Source organism: Eretmochelys imbricata, chromosome 2 (genome assembly GCF_965152235.1).
Source record: "Eretmochelys imbricata isolate rEreImb1 chromosome 2, rEreImb1.hap1, whole genome shotgun sequence".
NCBI classification, from domain to species: domain Eukaryota; kingdom Metazoa; phylum Chordata; order Testudines; family Cheloniidae; genus Eretmochelys; species Eretmochelys imbricata.
The window spans coordinates 257,541,214-257,556,714 of NC_135573.1; the positions used below are offsets into that span (position 1 = coordinate 257,541,214).

Genomic DNA, 15,501 nt, shown 5'->3' on the forward strand with positions numbered 1-15,501 from the left:
GGTGTAAAAGAGCCCTTCGTACTTTCTGAAACAGAGTATTGCATCGTAGTGTCAAAATCAGATTCCAGTTTGGTTAATTGCATTCAGCCCCTCCTAAACAGGACCAGTAATTTTAGTTCAATACAGTATTTTTATTTTCTGTCCCAGACTTAATATTTCTCTGTGCTGAAATAGCTGCCACACTCCACTCCACCTGCATTTTGGTGCTAGGTGAAGTGATTCTGGTGTATGTAGTTTGATAAATTATGTCATGTGCTCTGGAATCCTTCTGGGATGAAATTAGATATTTAAATGTTAGTGCATTATCCCAATAGATTTCAACACCCCAGCATAAAGTTCAACTTCTCTTTATTGGAAGGCAGACGAGTGGGAGAAACTTGATGCATTCTGTGGTAACTAGCAGGAAAACGTAACTGCCATCATGCTGCTTAGCTTGCTCAGCCCGTACTTAAACTCTTAAAGAATGAAAGAGTCCAACCGTATGTTTTGTTTTGACATTTTTGAAATATTTTGATTTTAGATTTGAAGTGACCTTTGGTTCAGAATTTCCTTTAATTTTATTTAAATAATTAAAAGTAAGCGTGTGTGTGTGTGTATGTGTGTGTTTGAATTGCCAGAGAATCAAAAAAATCCATTATTCACCCAGCTCTCGTGATAGCAGGGGTAGAACCTGGCTCTTCCTGCTTCAAAAACATGGCCTCCTACCACTTATGCTAAAGGAGAATTTTCATTATGTTAGCAGTATAGGGCCCATTGCACACAGTTGTACAGTTCTGTTTCTATTTGTTAAAGAACAACACTACACATACTCGACTATTTTTAAGCAATGAATGATGCATCTGTAAACCAATCCCTTCATAATTTATGTTGTCATTAATTAGCTCTGGTGATTTTAGAAGCATTTGGTACAGTCCTACTCCAGATTTTTAACCATTCATGCATTCTATACTAATAGAGCTGCGAGAGCTCAGCAGATGGGATTGTTTAAAAATGAAATCATTCCAGTGAGGACCACTGTTAAGGATGACCAGGGCAATCAGAAAACTATCACTGTACTCCAAGATGAAGGGATCAGACCTAGTACAACTCTGGAAGGCTTGGCAAAACTGAAGCCTGCCTTCAAGGAAAATGGCTCCACTACAGCTGGTAAGCACTCTCAGTAGATGAATAGTTATTTGTGAATCTGTGTTCTGTTGGCATGTACTATTAGCCATTTTGTTATCCTCCCAGTCCCACCTGCATTACTGGTAACTAAACATGCCCAGGCAAAGGTGATATTGTCAGTGAAATCTCTCTCGACAGGGAACTCCAGTCAGGTCAGCGATGGAGCTGCTGCAGTTCTACTGGCAAAACGCTCTAAAGCAACACAGCTGGGGCTTCCAGTCCTAGGGGTGTTAAAATCTTATGCTGTGGTTGGAGTCCCACCCGATGTCATGGGCATAGGGCCAGCCTATGCCATTCCAGTAGCTTTGGAGAAGGCTGGTAAGGTATCATGTTTTTTGTTCTGTTATACTGTGACAAGCAAAATGGAGTCCTGGTCCATGAGTAGGGGTCCTAAGTGCTGCAGTATTATAAATTATAATGTGATCTCGGTCACTTCAGCTCATGGAGTTATTTAGCAGCAGTGGGAATACTGATTCGTTAAATTTATAATCTTAGAAGAAATCCTGCCTAGGATTATTGTAAGATTCTATTCACATGCATTACAAAATATAAATAATAATTTCATTTGTATGTGCTCAGAAACTTGCCTTGAAACCTTTTGCAGTTCCAGCAAAGCATTAATAAGCGTAGTACATGATTTGTTCTCCGATGTTGTGCTTCTCTCATCTTAATATGGGTGAGACACTCCAGTCTGAAATCACATGCCTGTAAACTAACCTCATTATTAATGAATACTCTTCCAGGAGAGGCCAGTTCAAAATGACAACTATTTATATTCTGTAAATAAGCATAGTATTTTACATGTTTTATCCATGGAATTTGAGCGGTTTCTGTAATTCCTTTCATACTCCAGGAGTCTCACAGAATGAGTTTGGCAATGAGTTAAGTAAATTTAACAGCAGTTCTTTTGCTCTCACATCCTCTCTAAAAATATCCTAAGATCTTTAACCTCTACAAGGGTTGGGTGGAAGGGAATTTTGTTTATATCTTATCCAAAAGTCTAGTAGTGATACTTAAATCATTATGCACAATTTTAAGTTTTATGACCTTTGATATCCAACTATGCTGCAATTACCTGTATATCCCCTCATTCCTGTGAGGGGGAAGTGGAAATGTTTCATTGAAAGCCTTCTATTTAGGAATATTTTCTTTCAGACACTATTTTTCAGTTATTAAATCTTCTTTTAACTTCTGGTCTCTCTCTAACACACAGGTTTGACTGTGAATGATATTGATATATATGAAATTAATGAAGCCTTTGCTAGTCAGGTGAGACTGCCCATCTTGTTTAATTTTGGATTTCTACGTTGCCTGGTGACTGAGCAGAATTACATAGTGGTTACAACTATAAATGTAACGGATCTAGTAAGAGGGGTGTTTAATAAAAACCCAGATGGAATCTTCACTATAGTGTCTTCTGCTCTAGAAACCAAACTCAGGTGTGTTTAAAATCTCCCTAATTGTATCTTATGGCTTATTTCATAAAGGTGAATTTATAAATGTATCAGTCTAGCTCAGTTTCCCATGTGTCTTGGGTACACAGTGTAGTTCCAGTGTCTTTCCTAGAGATGCATGTGGATGCTGAAGACAGACCTACGAATATCTTCACTCTCAGTATGCAAGAAACATCATGTAGGCTCAGTTACTAACACAAATTTATTTTAAATACTTATTTGGAGTGGTAAATCTGAATGCCATGCTTTTCCTTAAATTATATATTTTGAGCTAAATTCATCCCTGGTGTAAATCCACTGAAGACAACAGACTTACACTGGGAATGCACGTAGCCAGTTGGGTTCAGTATTCCATTGAATGTACAGACCTGAGTTTACTTATAAGCTTTGCAACTGTGTACAAATGCAAGGTGCCTAATACTAAGATGGGTGAACTTGAGTGCCTGCTATTAAATGAGGATATTGATATAACAGGCATCACAGAAAGCCTCCAGCTTTCAACCTGACCACACCACACGATCCATCGTCTACAGCCAAGGTCTGCGATACAACCGCATTTGCTCCAACCCCTCAGACAGAGACAGACACCTACAAGATCTCTATCAAGCATTCTTACAACTACAATACCCACCTGCGGAAGTGAAGAAACAGATTGATAGAGCCAGAAGAGTTCCCAGAAGTCACCTACTACAGGACAGGCCTAACAAAGAAAATAACAGAACGCCACTAGCCGTCACCTTCAGCCCCCAACTAAAACCCCTCCAACGCATTATTAAGGATCTACAACCTATCCTGAAGGATGACCCAACACTCTCACAAATCTTGGGAGACAAGCCAGTCCTTGCCTGCAGACAGCCCCCCAACCTGAAGCAAATTCTCACCAGCAACCACATACCACACAACAGAACCACTAACCCAGGAACCTATCCTTGCAACAAAGCCCGTTGCCAACTGTGCCCACATATCTATTCAGGGGACACCATCACAGGGCCTAATAACATCAGCCACGCTACCAGAGGCTCGTTCACCTGCACATCCTCCAATGTGTTATATGCCATCATGTGCCAGCAATGCCCCTCTGCCATGTACATTGGTCAAACTGGACAGTCTCTACGTAAAAGAGTAAATGGACCCAAATCGGATGTCAAGAATTATAACATTCATAAACCAGTCGGAGAACACTTCAATCTCTCTGGTCACGCGATTACAGACATGAAAGTCGCTATATTACAACAAAAAAACTTCAAATCCAGACTCCAGCGAGAAACTGCTGAATTGGAATTCATTCGCAAATTGGATACAATTAACTTAGGCTTGAATAGAGACTGGGAGTGGCTTAGTCATTATGCAAGGTAGCCTATTTCCCCTTGTTTTTTCCTACCCCCCCCCCAGACGTTCTTGTTAAACCCTGGATTTGTGCTGGAAATGGCCCACCTTGATTATCATACACAATATAAGGAGAGTGGTCACTTTGGATAAGCTATTACCAGCAGGAGAGTGAGTTTTGGGGCGGGGGGGGGTGAGAAAACCTGGATTTGTGCTGGAAATGGCCCACCTTGATTATCATACACATTGTAAGGAGAGTGATCACTTTAGATAAGCTATTACCAGCAGGAGAGTGGGGTGGGAGGAGGTATTTTTTCATGCTTTGTGTGTATATAATAAGATCTTCTAAACTTTCCACAGTATGCATCCGATGAAGTGAGCTGTAGCTCATGAAAGCTTATGCTCAAATAAATTGGTTAGTCTCTCAGGTGCCACAAGTACTCCTTTTCTTTTTGGTAGAATGATGATAATCATTGGGACATGGTAAAGTCAGGGTATAAAATAAATAGCAATCACAGTATAGGTCGTACTGGTGGGGGAATGGCACTATATGTGAAAGAAAACATAGTCCAATAGCGTAAAAATCTTAAATGAATCAAACAGTACCATAAAAACTCTATGGGTAGAAATTCCACGCTTGAATAATAAGTGTATAGCAGTAGGAATATATTACCAACCTGACTGGCATGATGATGATGATTGTGAAGAGCTCAGGGAGATTAGAGAGGCTTGAAAAAGAGAAAACCTAATAATAATGGGGGATTTCAACTATCCTCATATTGACTAGGCACATGTCACCGCAGAATGGGTTTCAGAGAGAAAATTTCTAGATACCATTAATGGATGCTTCTTGGAGCTAGTCCTGGAATGCACAATGGGAGAGGCAATTCTTGATTTAGTCCTAAGTGCCGTACAGGATCTGGTCCAAGAAGTGAATATAGCTGAATTGCTAGGTAAAAGCAAACATAATGTAATTACATTTAAAATCCTTGTAGGGTGGAAAATACCCCAAAAACCAAACCATCGTAACATTTAGCTTCAGAAAGGGGAACTATGCAAAAATGAGGAGGCTAGTTAAATGGAAATTAAAAGGAACAGTCACAAGAGTGAAATGCCTGCAAGCTGCATGGAAACTTTTTAAAAACACCGGAGTAGAGGCTCAAACTACATATAAACCACAACTAAAAGTTAATAGTAACAGGTCAAAAAATGCCACCATGGATAAACAGCGGAGTTAGAGAGGCAGTTAGAGACAAAAAGACATCTTTTAAAAATTGGAAGACAAATTCTACTGAGCATAAACTCTGGCAAGTCAAGTGTAAAAGTATAATGAGGCAGGCCAAAAAAGGATTTGAAGAGCAACTAGCAAAAGACACAAAAACTAACAGCAAATTTGTTTTAAGTACATCAGAAGCAGGAACCTGTGACAAAATCAGTGGGGCCACTGTCTGATTAAGGTGCCAGTGGAGCATCAAGGTAGACAAGGCCGTTGCAGAGGATGTGCTGGAGATTCCCGCACCTGAGCCATTCTTTTTAGGTAATAAATCTGAGGAACTGTCCCAGATTAAGTTGTTGGGAGAGGTGGTTTTGGAGCAAATTGATAAATTAAACAGTCATAAATCACCAGAACCAAGTGGTATGCACCAAAGAGTTCTGAAGGAACTTAAATATGAAACTGCAGAACTACTAACTGTGCTATGTAATCTGTCATTTAAATCAGCCTCTGTATCAGATGATTGCAGAATAGCTAATGTAACACTGATATTTTTAAAAGCCTTGAGAGGTGATCCTGGCAATTACAGGCCAGTAAGCCTAATTTCAATACCAGGCAAATTGGTTGACACTGTAGTAAAGGACAGAATTATTAGACATACAGATAAAACACAATTTGTTGGGGAATCCCTGGCTTTTGTAAAGGGAAATCGTGCTTCCTAATCTATTAGAATTCTTTGAGGAGGTCAACAAATGTGAACAAGGATAATCCAATGGATATAGTGTACTTGGACTTTCAGAAAGTCTTTGACCAGATCTCTCACGAAAGGTTCTTTAGCAAAGTATAGGCAGTCATGGGATAAGAGAGAAGGTCCTCTCATGGATCAGTAACTGGTTAAAAGATAGGAAACAAAGGGTAGGAATGAATGGTCAGTTTTCAGAATGAAGAGGGGTAAATAGCAGTGTCCCCCTGGGATCTGTACTAGGACCAGTGCTGTTCACCATTTTTATAAATTATCTGGAAAAAGGGGTAAGCAGTGAGGAGCTAAAATTTGGAGATGATATAAAATTACTCAAGATAGTGAAGTCTAAATCTGACTGCAAAGAGTTACAAAGGGATCTAACCAAACTGGGTGACTGGGCAACAAAATGGCAGATGAAATTCAATGTTGATAAATGCAAAGTAATGTACATTGGAAAACATAATCCCAACTATATAAACAAAATGATGGTGTCTAAATTAGCTGTTACCACTCAAGCAAGGGATCTTGGAGTAATCATGGATAGTTCTCTGAAAACATCCACTCAATGTGGATGTCAAAGAAGCTAGCAGAATGTTAGGAACTATTAGGAAAGGGATAGATAAAAAGACACACAAAATCATAATGCTACTACATAAATCCATGGTATGCCCAATCCTTGAATACTACGTGCAGTTCTGGGGGCCCCATCTCAAAAAAGATATATTAGAATCGGAAAAAGTACAGAGAAGGGCAGCAGAAATGTCTTGGGGAATGGAACAGCTTCCATATGAGGAGAGATTAAGAAGACGGGGACTGCTCTGTTTAGAAAAGAGACGACTAGCGGGAGATATGATAGAGGTCTATAAAATCATTAATGGTGTGGAGCAAGTGAATAAAGAAGTGTTATTTACCCCTTCACATAACACAAGAGCCGGGGGACCTGATGAAATAAATAGGCAGCTGGTTTAAAGCAAAAGGCAGTAATTCTTCACACAAGGCACAGTCAACCTGTGGAATTCGTTACCAGGGAATGTGGGGAATGTTAAAAGTGTAACTAGGTTCAAGAAAGAATTAGGTTCAAGGAGGATAGGTCAATCAATGGCTGTTAGCCAAGATGGTCAGGGATGCAATCCCATGCTCTGGATGTCCGTAAACCTCTGACTGCCAGAAGCCGGGACTGGAGAACAGTGTGGATCATTTGATAGATTGCCCTGTTCTGCTCATTCCCTCTGAAGCATCTGGCATTGGACACTGTCAGAAGACAGGATACTGGGCTATATGGACCATTGGTCTGCCCCAGTATGGCCATTCTTGTGGCAATCCAGGCTGTTCCCCAGTATAGGATACATGCTGAGAACTGACACATAACGTGATTAATTTCACAAGGACATTCTTGATATGTCTTTCTAGGTTGTGTATTGTGTTGAGAAACTGGGGATCCCAAAGGAGAAGGTCAACCCCCTTGGAGGAGCTATAGCATTGGGTCACCCACTAGGCTGTACTGGGGCTCGTCAAGTTGTCACTTTGCTCAATGAACTGAAGCGAAGGGGAAAACGGTGAGCATTTAAAATAATGTGGTAAATGGTTGTTTCTGTAAAGTATCTACAAGGTAATGGTCAAAGCTTGTGATGTCCCTTCCTTAAAATGGAGCGTTCATGTTTCTGCCATAGTCTAGAGGACAGTAGGAGATGGCAGGCTATTATTGCTAAACAAGTTGAGTAAGAGCGACTCAGGTGTCTTCAAACAGAGTAGAGAAACTTAGTTTAGAGTTTCCTGGTGGATTTACACACAGCGTATTTCCCCACAAATTCTGATGAACAGCATGAGAGTTTCATTGTACACCTGGAGTAGATCATAGCTGAGCTTTCTGAAGAGTAGTAGAGGGAGGCAGTGTGGTGGTTTTCTTGTGGCAGTATTCTGAACTGATCCCATCCCTTCATCTCAGAGGGTGAGTTTCTTCTTCAACACGACCTCAATCAAAGCAGAGTCCTAAAGCTCACCCCCTCTATAACCCACGTCCCCAGTTAATTTATCTTCTTTGATCGCTGAGGGGCACAGTTCTTACAGTGTGCCACTCCCGGGAGAGTGGATATATCTGTGATGCCATGGGGCATAGAAGAGTTGGCTGAAAGGAAACTTGTATAAGGAATCTCTCTTTCCCACTTTAGGGAAATAGGCACCAGAGACTGTTCCTGAATTAGAATCTTTTTGTATCTAAGCCAACCTTTAGGTTTGTGGGCAGTATAAGTTAACTTTATTGACTGATTTTTTTCAGGCAATCTAGAACCAGGGTTGTTGTTTCTAACCACACACTAACTTGTTTTGTTCCAGAGCGTATGGTGTTGTATCCATGTGCATTGGAACTGGTATGGGAGCTGCAGCAGTATTTGAATACCCAGGGAAGTGAATTCCATTGTACAAGAGAAGCACCGCATCTGACTCTTCATTTTCCAATGATGATGAATAATTTGCACTGTAAAAATGCAAGTGGGTTCAGGAATTTGTTTAATGGAACTTAAAGGGTATAAATGTCTGTGCACTGTATACTGAAATACTTTGGGGTGGGAGGAAATGAGCTTGGTGGCTGCCTCAAAGCTAAGGTATGCAAATGCCAGGGGACATAGATGAGCTCAGTTCAGTCAGTTTTGATCTTAAAAATAGAGGCCTCAATTCACATGCATATTAGTAATCCCACTGGAGTCAATGGTATTCATAGGTAAAATTACTCGTGTGGAACCAGGGGATCAGGGCTGTAATTCAGAAAGATGAAGTTCATGTGGATCTTGGTTTTTTTAATGACAGATGTTAAGGTACAGTTGCATAGGCAACTGAATGTTGATGCACATGGAGCAATTTTTCCAACACACATGTAGATTTTTTACTACCTAACGATAACGTTTTTAAGGGATCATCCTGGGATGATTGATTAAATCAGCAGCAACAATGAAAATGTTTTTTTAAAGTGGTTAAGCCCTGGTATTTCACCAACAGCCTGAGTGATTACATTCAGGTTATAACGATCCTTTATGGCTCATCTAATTTGTCCACTTGCCCAGTATGTGTGGTGTTTTTTTTTTTTATTAAAAAACTCCCATGTTTTTCTGTTAAACAAATTTGGGCAGAGTAGATGGAATTGTATGCAAGTTTGTCCATTCACGAATAAGATTTCTCTTGTAAATGAGAGGAGTGAAATAAAAGGCAGAGAAGGGCTGAGCAGGCTATGCAAACTAGTAATTGTAAAATAAAAGCTGACCATTCCATCCTTAACTTTATAGCGTTTTTACTTAATGTTAGCTTGTTTTGTGACTTCTAAAAAAATCAGCCTTTTTTCTGAATTAACATTTAATAAAAGCTTATTTTGTATCTCACTACCCTAATATAGGACTGATTTTGCCCCCCCCCCCCTTTTTTTTTCTGTTAACTCTGCATGAATATCAGTAGCATTCTCCCTGAGTCAGTATGGTTTTATTACCAGTGCAAAGACATACTTTTTGTATTGTACAACCATTTCGCTTCTTCAGTAGCAAGCTAATGTACTTTGGTCACATTAGGCGTAGAGTTGGAGATAACCTTGAGACAGTTATTATGGAAGGAATGGTGGAGGGTTATCGTAGTAGGGATGACCAGAGAGGAAATGGATGGTGTGTGGCAGATCACCGGAAGGTTAGCTGCTAGAAGTTAGTGATAGATTGTGAAGGCTTCCAAAATTTCTGCTGTGATGTCACTGGTATTCAGACATGAATAAATGGATTTAGTTACTACCTTCAAAAGACCATTTAAACTCCTAATGCTAACTATTTTAAAAGGAAATGTACTTATTGTCATCTGACAAGCTGAAAAGTTGTGTCCTGTTTCTTGGTTATGCACTTAACATAATTGGGTACTTGAATGTAATTGCTATGTTCTAAAAATCGGGATCAGTAATTAAAGGCCACAGTTAAAGATGGGCTGATTTTTTATATTCTTTCCCTACGAATGGGGAAAAAACCCACTAAACTAGTCACACTTATTCAAATGGTATGTGAGCAGCATGCTAGAGTTCCAAGGCAGAAGTCTGAGGTGGGGCTGCAAAGTGAGATGCTGAAATCAGAGGGACAGGGAGGCCTCCAGTTCCTATCTCTGGAAAAATTAGACTGTTTTGATTTAGATGAGTTACTACAGAGAGAATTCTTTCCCAGGTGTCTGGCTGGTGGTCTTGCTGACATACTCATAGTTCAACTGATCATGTTTTGGGTCAGGAAGGAATTTTCTTCCAGGTCAGATTGGCAGAGACCCTGGGGCGTGGGTGAAGGGGGTTACCTTCTTCTGCAGCATAGGGAAGGGGCCACTTTCTGGTTTACACTAGAGTAAATGGTGGCTTCTCCATAACTTGAAGTCTTTCACTCATTAGTAGAGGACTTCAGTAGCTCAGCCAGGGGTTATGGGTCTATTACAGTAGGGTGTGGGTGAGGTTCTGTGACCTGTGATATGCAGGAGGTCAGCCTAGATGATTGCAATCAGCCCTTCTGGCCTTAAAGTCTGTGAGTCTATGAGATGCCTCACTTTGCATGCCCACATTTGAAAATTCTGGCCCAGGCTTTTATGGATACATGGGATTGACTGGTTGAAAAAATCTGTCTGACGCTTGCTAAAACTACTTCTGTTTCTGCTCTTTGCCAGCAAAGATTCCTCACACACTGTCTGCAAAATACTTCTGTTGCAGGATGAGGGTGGGAAACTGTTATGCTCTCAGAAATGGGAACATCAGAGTGACTTTCAGTTTTGTTGGTATTACTGTAAACACGAAAGTGTGAGTAGGTGGGAACCAAGGGAGCGCAAGAACATGAAGTGGGGTGGAATCCCCCTTCTATAGTTGCAGGGGTAGGGGACCATGACCAACTCCCAGACACTTACTACTTAAAAAATACCAACCTAAATGTTTAAAGGTGCCTAAGGGATATAGATACCCAGCTCCCATTGACTTTTATATTCCAAGGCACTGAAAGAAACTGAGGCAGTCAGAATGATGGTCTTGTTCACTATTTCTAAGTCTCTAGTTTGCACCTAACTATTATTATGTGGAATTAATGGCTGACTTACTTTTAAACCAAGGAGCAAACTAAACTGTTACAGGAGCCTCCTTCTACAAAGCAGGGCAATTTTAAAAGAACTGTGAAACAGATACCTTGGAAGTATCAATGGGCATATGCCAATAAAAGGTAACTATAAAACTCAACACATACTAAACACCTGTTGAATGGGATTTGTCCAGTAGACAATTATCCTAGTTCAGTAAAATTCTTTGTTATACACTACTTGGAATTTATTTTAAAACTACAATTTTTATTTAAATCTCAAGTACATGAAAATATGGGCAATGTAGTTTAAATAGTGCCATTCAGTATACATATGTAACTTCCAGTGACTTCAATAGCCAAGAATGTGATCTTGACACCTAATCTATACCATCTCTCTTATATTAAGCGGAGATCTTCATATTTCTCATCGTAAGATCCTCTGCCTCTGATCTGTAGTTTGCAGGGCTTTTCTCCCAGCATTCCAGAAACAGTCACTGTAGTTTCATATTCCACATTACTCCTAAAATACAAAGGGAGAAGACATTCAGTTAGTTTGCCATTCTACTACGTGCAAGAATACAGCACAGTTCTATAAGGGGGCTGGGAGGGGGACAATGATGCTGTTCTCTGACATTTGTTGTGCTGGCCAGCTATCTGATACTGCAGAAGTTAACTTTGCTTTCCTTATGGGTGAGTTTTGACTACTGTAGCCTGGCCCAGTTTCATGTACCATCACATCACATGTAGTAACTGGGTACCAGTATGCTTTTTAACAGTGTCTTACCTAATGGTATATATGATGTTGAATGTGTTAATGTGGTGTTTGGAAGGAAAGCTTCAATGTTCTTTTTGTTGTGTAGTTGTATTTTTATAAATATCTAAATGACAGGTATTATTGTGATGGCAGGGAATGACGCTGAGCTTTCTCCAGGGGACAGCTATTGTCCTATGGAAAAGGCAAGTTAGATGAGAAAATTTTCCCATTGGTTCTAATAGGGCAGGAGGCAGTCAACTGAATGTTAGCTTTAGGCAAACATTTACAGTAAGTGTAGTTTTGGTTAACTTGTGACGTGTGAATTCTAGATCTAGAGCAGGAGTCGCCAACCTTCAGCAAGTGGCCCGTCAGGGTAGTCCACTGGTAGGCCACGAGACATTTTGTTTACGTTGGTAGTCCGCAGGCATGGCCCCTTGCAGCTCCCCGTGGCCGCAATTCGCCATTCCTGGCTAGTTCAGCATGTAGAGACAGTGTGGTAAGCTTCTTAGTGTGACTTCACAGAATACTATGTGGAACAGCAAGGGTTCAACTTTCCTGAGCACTTGTTGGGCACCATGGGCAGGATATGAGCCTTATGATAAGGAATTTAAAATCTAAGGAGACAGCCAGAGGGCTCGGACATTGGCCATGCACAGCAGTTTGTAGTACCAGCACAGAAACAATAGCTGTAAGAGCTTCATCTCAGCGGGGTGCCTCTGAACTCTAACTCATGGTAGTATTTCCAAAACGTCATTGCCTAAGGTTTGCATGAAAAAGCGTGTACCTTGATTTGGGCATTTACTGTACCGTGACTCTTGTGTGCATGCTGTGGAAATGTATGGGCAAATGGGAATTAAGATGTCTAAATCCCCTTTGTCCGGGTACATGCAGGAACTGCGCAGTACAGCCATGTTAAAATGCATTCCCATGTGTAAATGGGCCTCTATTGACTGAATATGTCTCAATAATTCAGCTACATAATGGCTGATAATTTTAGCAGAAACATTTGTTCTTGGATTATGAGGGAAGCAAAACCACTTTTATTCTCTTCTCATAGACAACACTGTAGCCCAGAGAACTGGGCAGCTGTTCGATGGAGGCACACACTGGGGTAACAGTTAATTTCTGTTTTAACTACTCCTTGCACCATAGCAGTCTGCAAGGTCGTTCTTAGTCAACTCCAAAGACAGCAAAACTTCTGTTCTCTTACTCTACCTTGCGGTAAAACTGATCTTTAAAGCTGCTTTGGTGGGTAAGCTGCCTTCATGTGCCTCAAGAATTCCGTGAGTGGGGCAGATGGAAAATACTGCCATGCTCTTATGCTCTTCCTGGTGGTCTGCAGCAAAGTATGAAAATATCAATTGACATGATATAAGAGCCTTGTGTATAACACAGTATTCATGTAAGTAAACAAAACATCTCCTGACTTGCCAATGAAAAAGTGTCTGGTATTGTCACATTTGACTTGTCTACATTTTCATTTGCAGGGCAAGCTGGGGTAGTGGGAGTTGTAAATGGCAAAATAAAATGGTCTAGTCCTGCTCCCACTGAAATAAATGGGCATTTTACCATGAACCTCATTAGAAGCAAGCTCAGGCTGAAGTCAATGGGAGTTCCTGGTGCTCACTTCCTCTTAGGATCAGGCCTTAAGTTAGAAAAGAGAGATCAATAAATATGGTGGGTCTGATTCTATTCTCTGGTGTACATCTGAAGTAATTACTGAAGTCAGCGAAGAAACATTGGAGTAAAAATAGTGAGATCAGAACCTGACCTGCTTCTTACTGAATGGTTGTCATCATGTTGTATGTATTGACTAGATGTGCGTGCTCATCTTACTAAAACAGAACACAAAGTGTTAGCCTCTTATAACAAAGGGAATCTATTGCACAGGCTTAATACCCAGTAAAGCAGTCCAGTAACTTCTGCATCTGCTCCTGTTTAACAGGAAGACATCTTCTGTCCTGGTTTGGTCTACAAAGCAGGTCTCAAAATCAACTGTCTCACAAGAGAGCTCCAATAGTGGGACAGTAAGGTATGCAGTCACTGGCACGAGCTGGAAGAATACAAGAGAGGAAGGGAGTTAAAAAAACAACAATCCATAACTTTGTCCAAAATGTAACGAGCACTGAAGTCTTTAAACCACGATTTGAGGACTTCAGTAGCTCAGACATAAGTTAGGGGTTTCTTACAGGACTGGGTGGGTGAGATTCTGTGGCCTGCTTTGTGCTGGAGATGATCATAATGGTCCCTTCTGACCTTAAAATCTATGATTCTGTGATTATTTAGGGCAAGCCCACGCTTAAAACACTGCATTGGCACAGCTGTGCTACTGTAGCGCTTTAATGAAGATGCTTTAAGCTGCCAGGAGAGAGCTCGTCTGTCAGCAGAGTTAATCCACCTCCTGAGAGATGGTAGCTCTTCTGCTGACATAACGCTGTATACAAGGGGGATTAGGTTGCTATAACTACGTTGCTCTGTGATGTGGATTTTTCACACCCCTGAATGACGTAATTATACCAGTACAGGTCTAGTGTAGACCAGACCTTAGTTTCTCAGATGTTGGCTTAGGCAAGAGAAGAGAGATTACACTCTATAGTTCAGACTTTGTTTAAGCCTGTGGCCTATTACGACAGTTAAGGGTGCTGTGTTGCTTTTTCAGGGAGGTTTTCAGAACAGCAACATTGTATGTCCTCAGCAAGGTAATGTTCGTTGTACATTCTGATGTATGAAGACACAGACATTCTAGTTTCTCTTCCTTCTTTAGAGCTGTATCTGGCACATAGTTGCAAATTGTTTTTTTACACAGGCTGTCTACAGTTATCATTATGTTGTCCATATCTTAGATACCACAGTGAGCAAAACTTTAGAAATACCTTGAATGTAAAAATTCTGCACAGCACTGAAACTGCTGATTTTATAGCCTTCAGTCTGGAAGAGGTCAGTTTCAAACTGTGGGGGCTGTGATCATATCCCATCCCATCAGCTAAGCAGCCACAAGAGACCTCCAAGGAATATTGCTGCAGGCGGTGATGCTGGTAACTCAGTCCCTAGCACTCTCGCTGAGTCAGTACTGAGCAAATGCCTCCGCATGGTGTCAAGGGGCAAAGTCTCATTGGAGGGTGCTGTCTTTTGGCTGAAATCTAGGCCTTCCTGTTGTACAATCAAAGAACCTATGGGACTCTTTGAATTAGGCCGCCACACTGAGATTAACCGTCTGTTATCCTGAGAGTCCCCTGCAGTTTCAGTTGAAAGCTATTACTTTTGTGCAGCGCTGCTGTTCATTATTGGTTAGTTGGCATACTTTACCCTAGAAGCAGCTGCATTTCAGTGGTGGGTAAGTTATGAAAAATAACTGATCATTCTGTATTAAAGGTCCATCATGAACATAAGTTTTTAGAGTTACTTTTGTTCTTCAGTGCTTGTTACCTGGGTCGTTCTGTTACTGTATTCAATAACCAGATTTTGACTGAATTCCACTTTCCTGTCTCCATTCTCAAACTGGAGCACTTTGATTCCTGAGAGCAGCTGGTCAGCTGGCAGATTCTGATACGTAAGTAACTCCAGAGTTGTGTGAAATGACACTTTCACCTGGGGGGAAATTCAGATGAAAATGTGTGAAGTAACTGTAGGAAATCCACAGCTCTGCCCCAGAGCGCACATTTCCATCATAACCCAAAAGAATCATGCCAGTGCCCAAAATCCCATGGGATCCTGTACAACAAGGCAAAGGTTTAAAAAAAATCTTGACATTTTTTTCAAAATCCAGAACTATTTCCTAAAGGCGAGTACAG

At 40.8% G+C, this 15,501-nt stretch overlaps 2 protein-coding genes across 4 annotated transcripts in view; one reads left to right on the top strand and one right to left on the bottom strand.

Annotated features, from left to right (window-relative positions):
- The window catches only part of ACAA1 (acetyl-CoA acyltransferase 1), a 31,513-nt gene extending 21,667 nt beyond the window's left edge, over nucleotides 1-9,846 (top strand). For all 3 annotated transcript variants that reach the window (XM_077808419.1, XM_077808420.1, XM_077808421.1), the window contains 5 exons: nucleotides 956-1,146; nucleotides 1,303-1,482; nucleotides 2,378-2,433; nucleotides 7,310-7,455; nucleotides 8,231-9,846. In XM_077808419.1, coding sequence (XP_077664545.1) covers nucleotides 956-1,146; nucleotides 1,303-1,482; nucleotides 2,378-2,433; nucleotides 7,310-7,455; nucleotides 8,231-8,306 — 649 coding nt within the window. In that variant the 3' untranslated portion in view covers nucleotides 8,307-9,846. The remainder of the gene's footprint in view (nucleotides 1-955; nucleotides 1,147-1,302; nucleotides 1,483-2,377; nucleotides 2,434-7,309; nucleotides 7,456-8,230) is intronic.
- A 1,506-nt stretch (nucleotides 9,847-11,352) lies between these two features.
- The window catches only part of DLEC1 (DLEC1 cilia and flagella associated protein), a 56,862-nt gene continuing 52,713 nt past the window's right edge, over nucleotides 11,353-15,501 (bottom strand). Inside the window, exons 35-38 of the mRNA XM_077808418.1 lie at nucleotides 15,137-15,298; nucleotides 13,610-13,763; nucleotides 12,926-13,046; nucleotides 11,353-11,476 (exon numbers count right to left, since the gene is read on the bottom strand). Of these exons, the coding sequence (XP_077664544.1) occupies nucleotides 11,353-11,476; nucleotides 12,926-13,046; nucleotides 13,610-13,763; nucleotides 15,137-15,298 (561 nt within the window). The remainder of the gene's footprint in view (nucleotides 11,477-12,925; nucleotides 13,047-13,609; nucleotides 13,764-15,136; nucleotides 15,299-15,501) is intronic.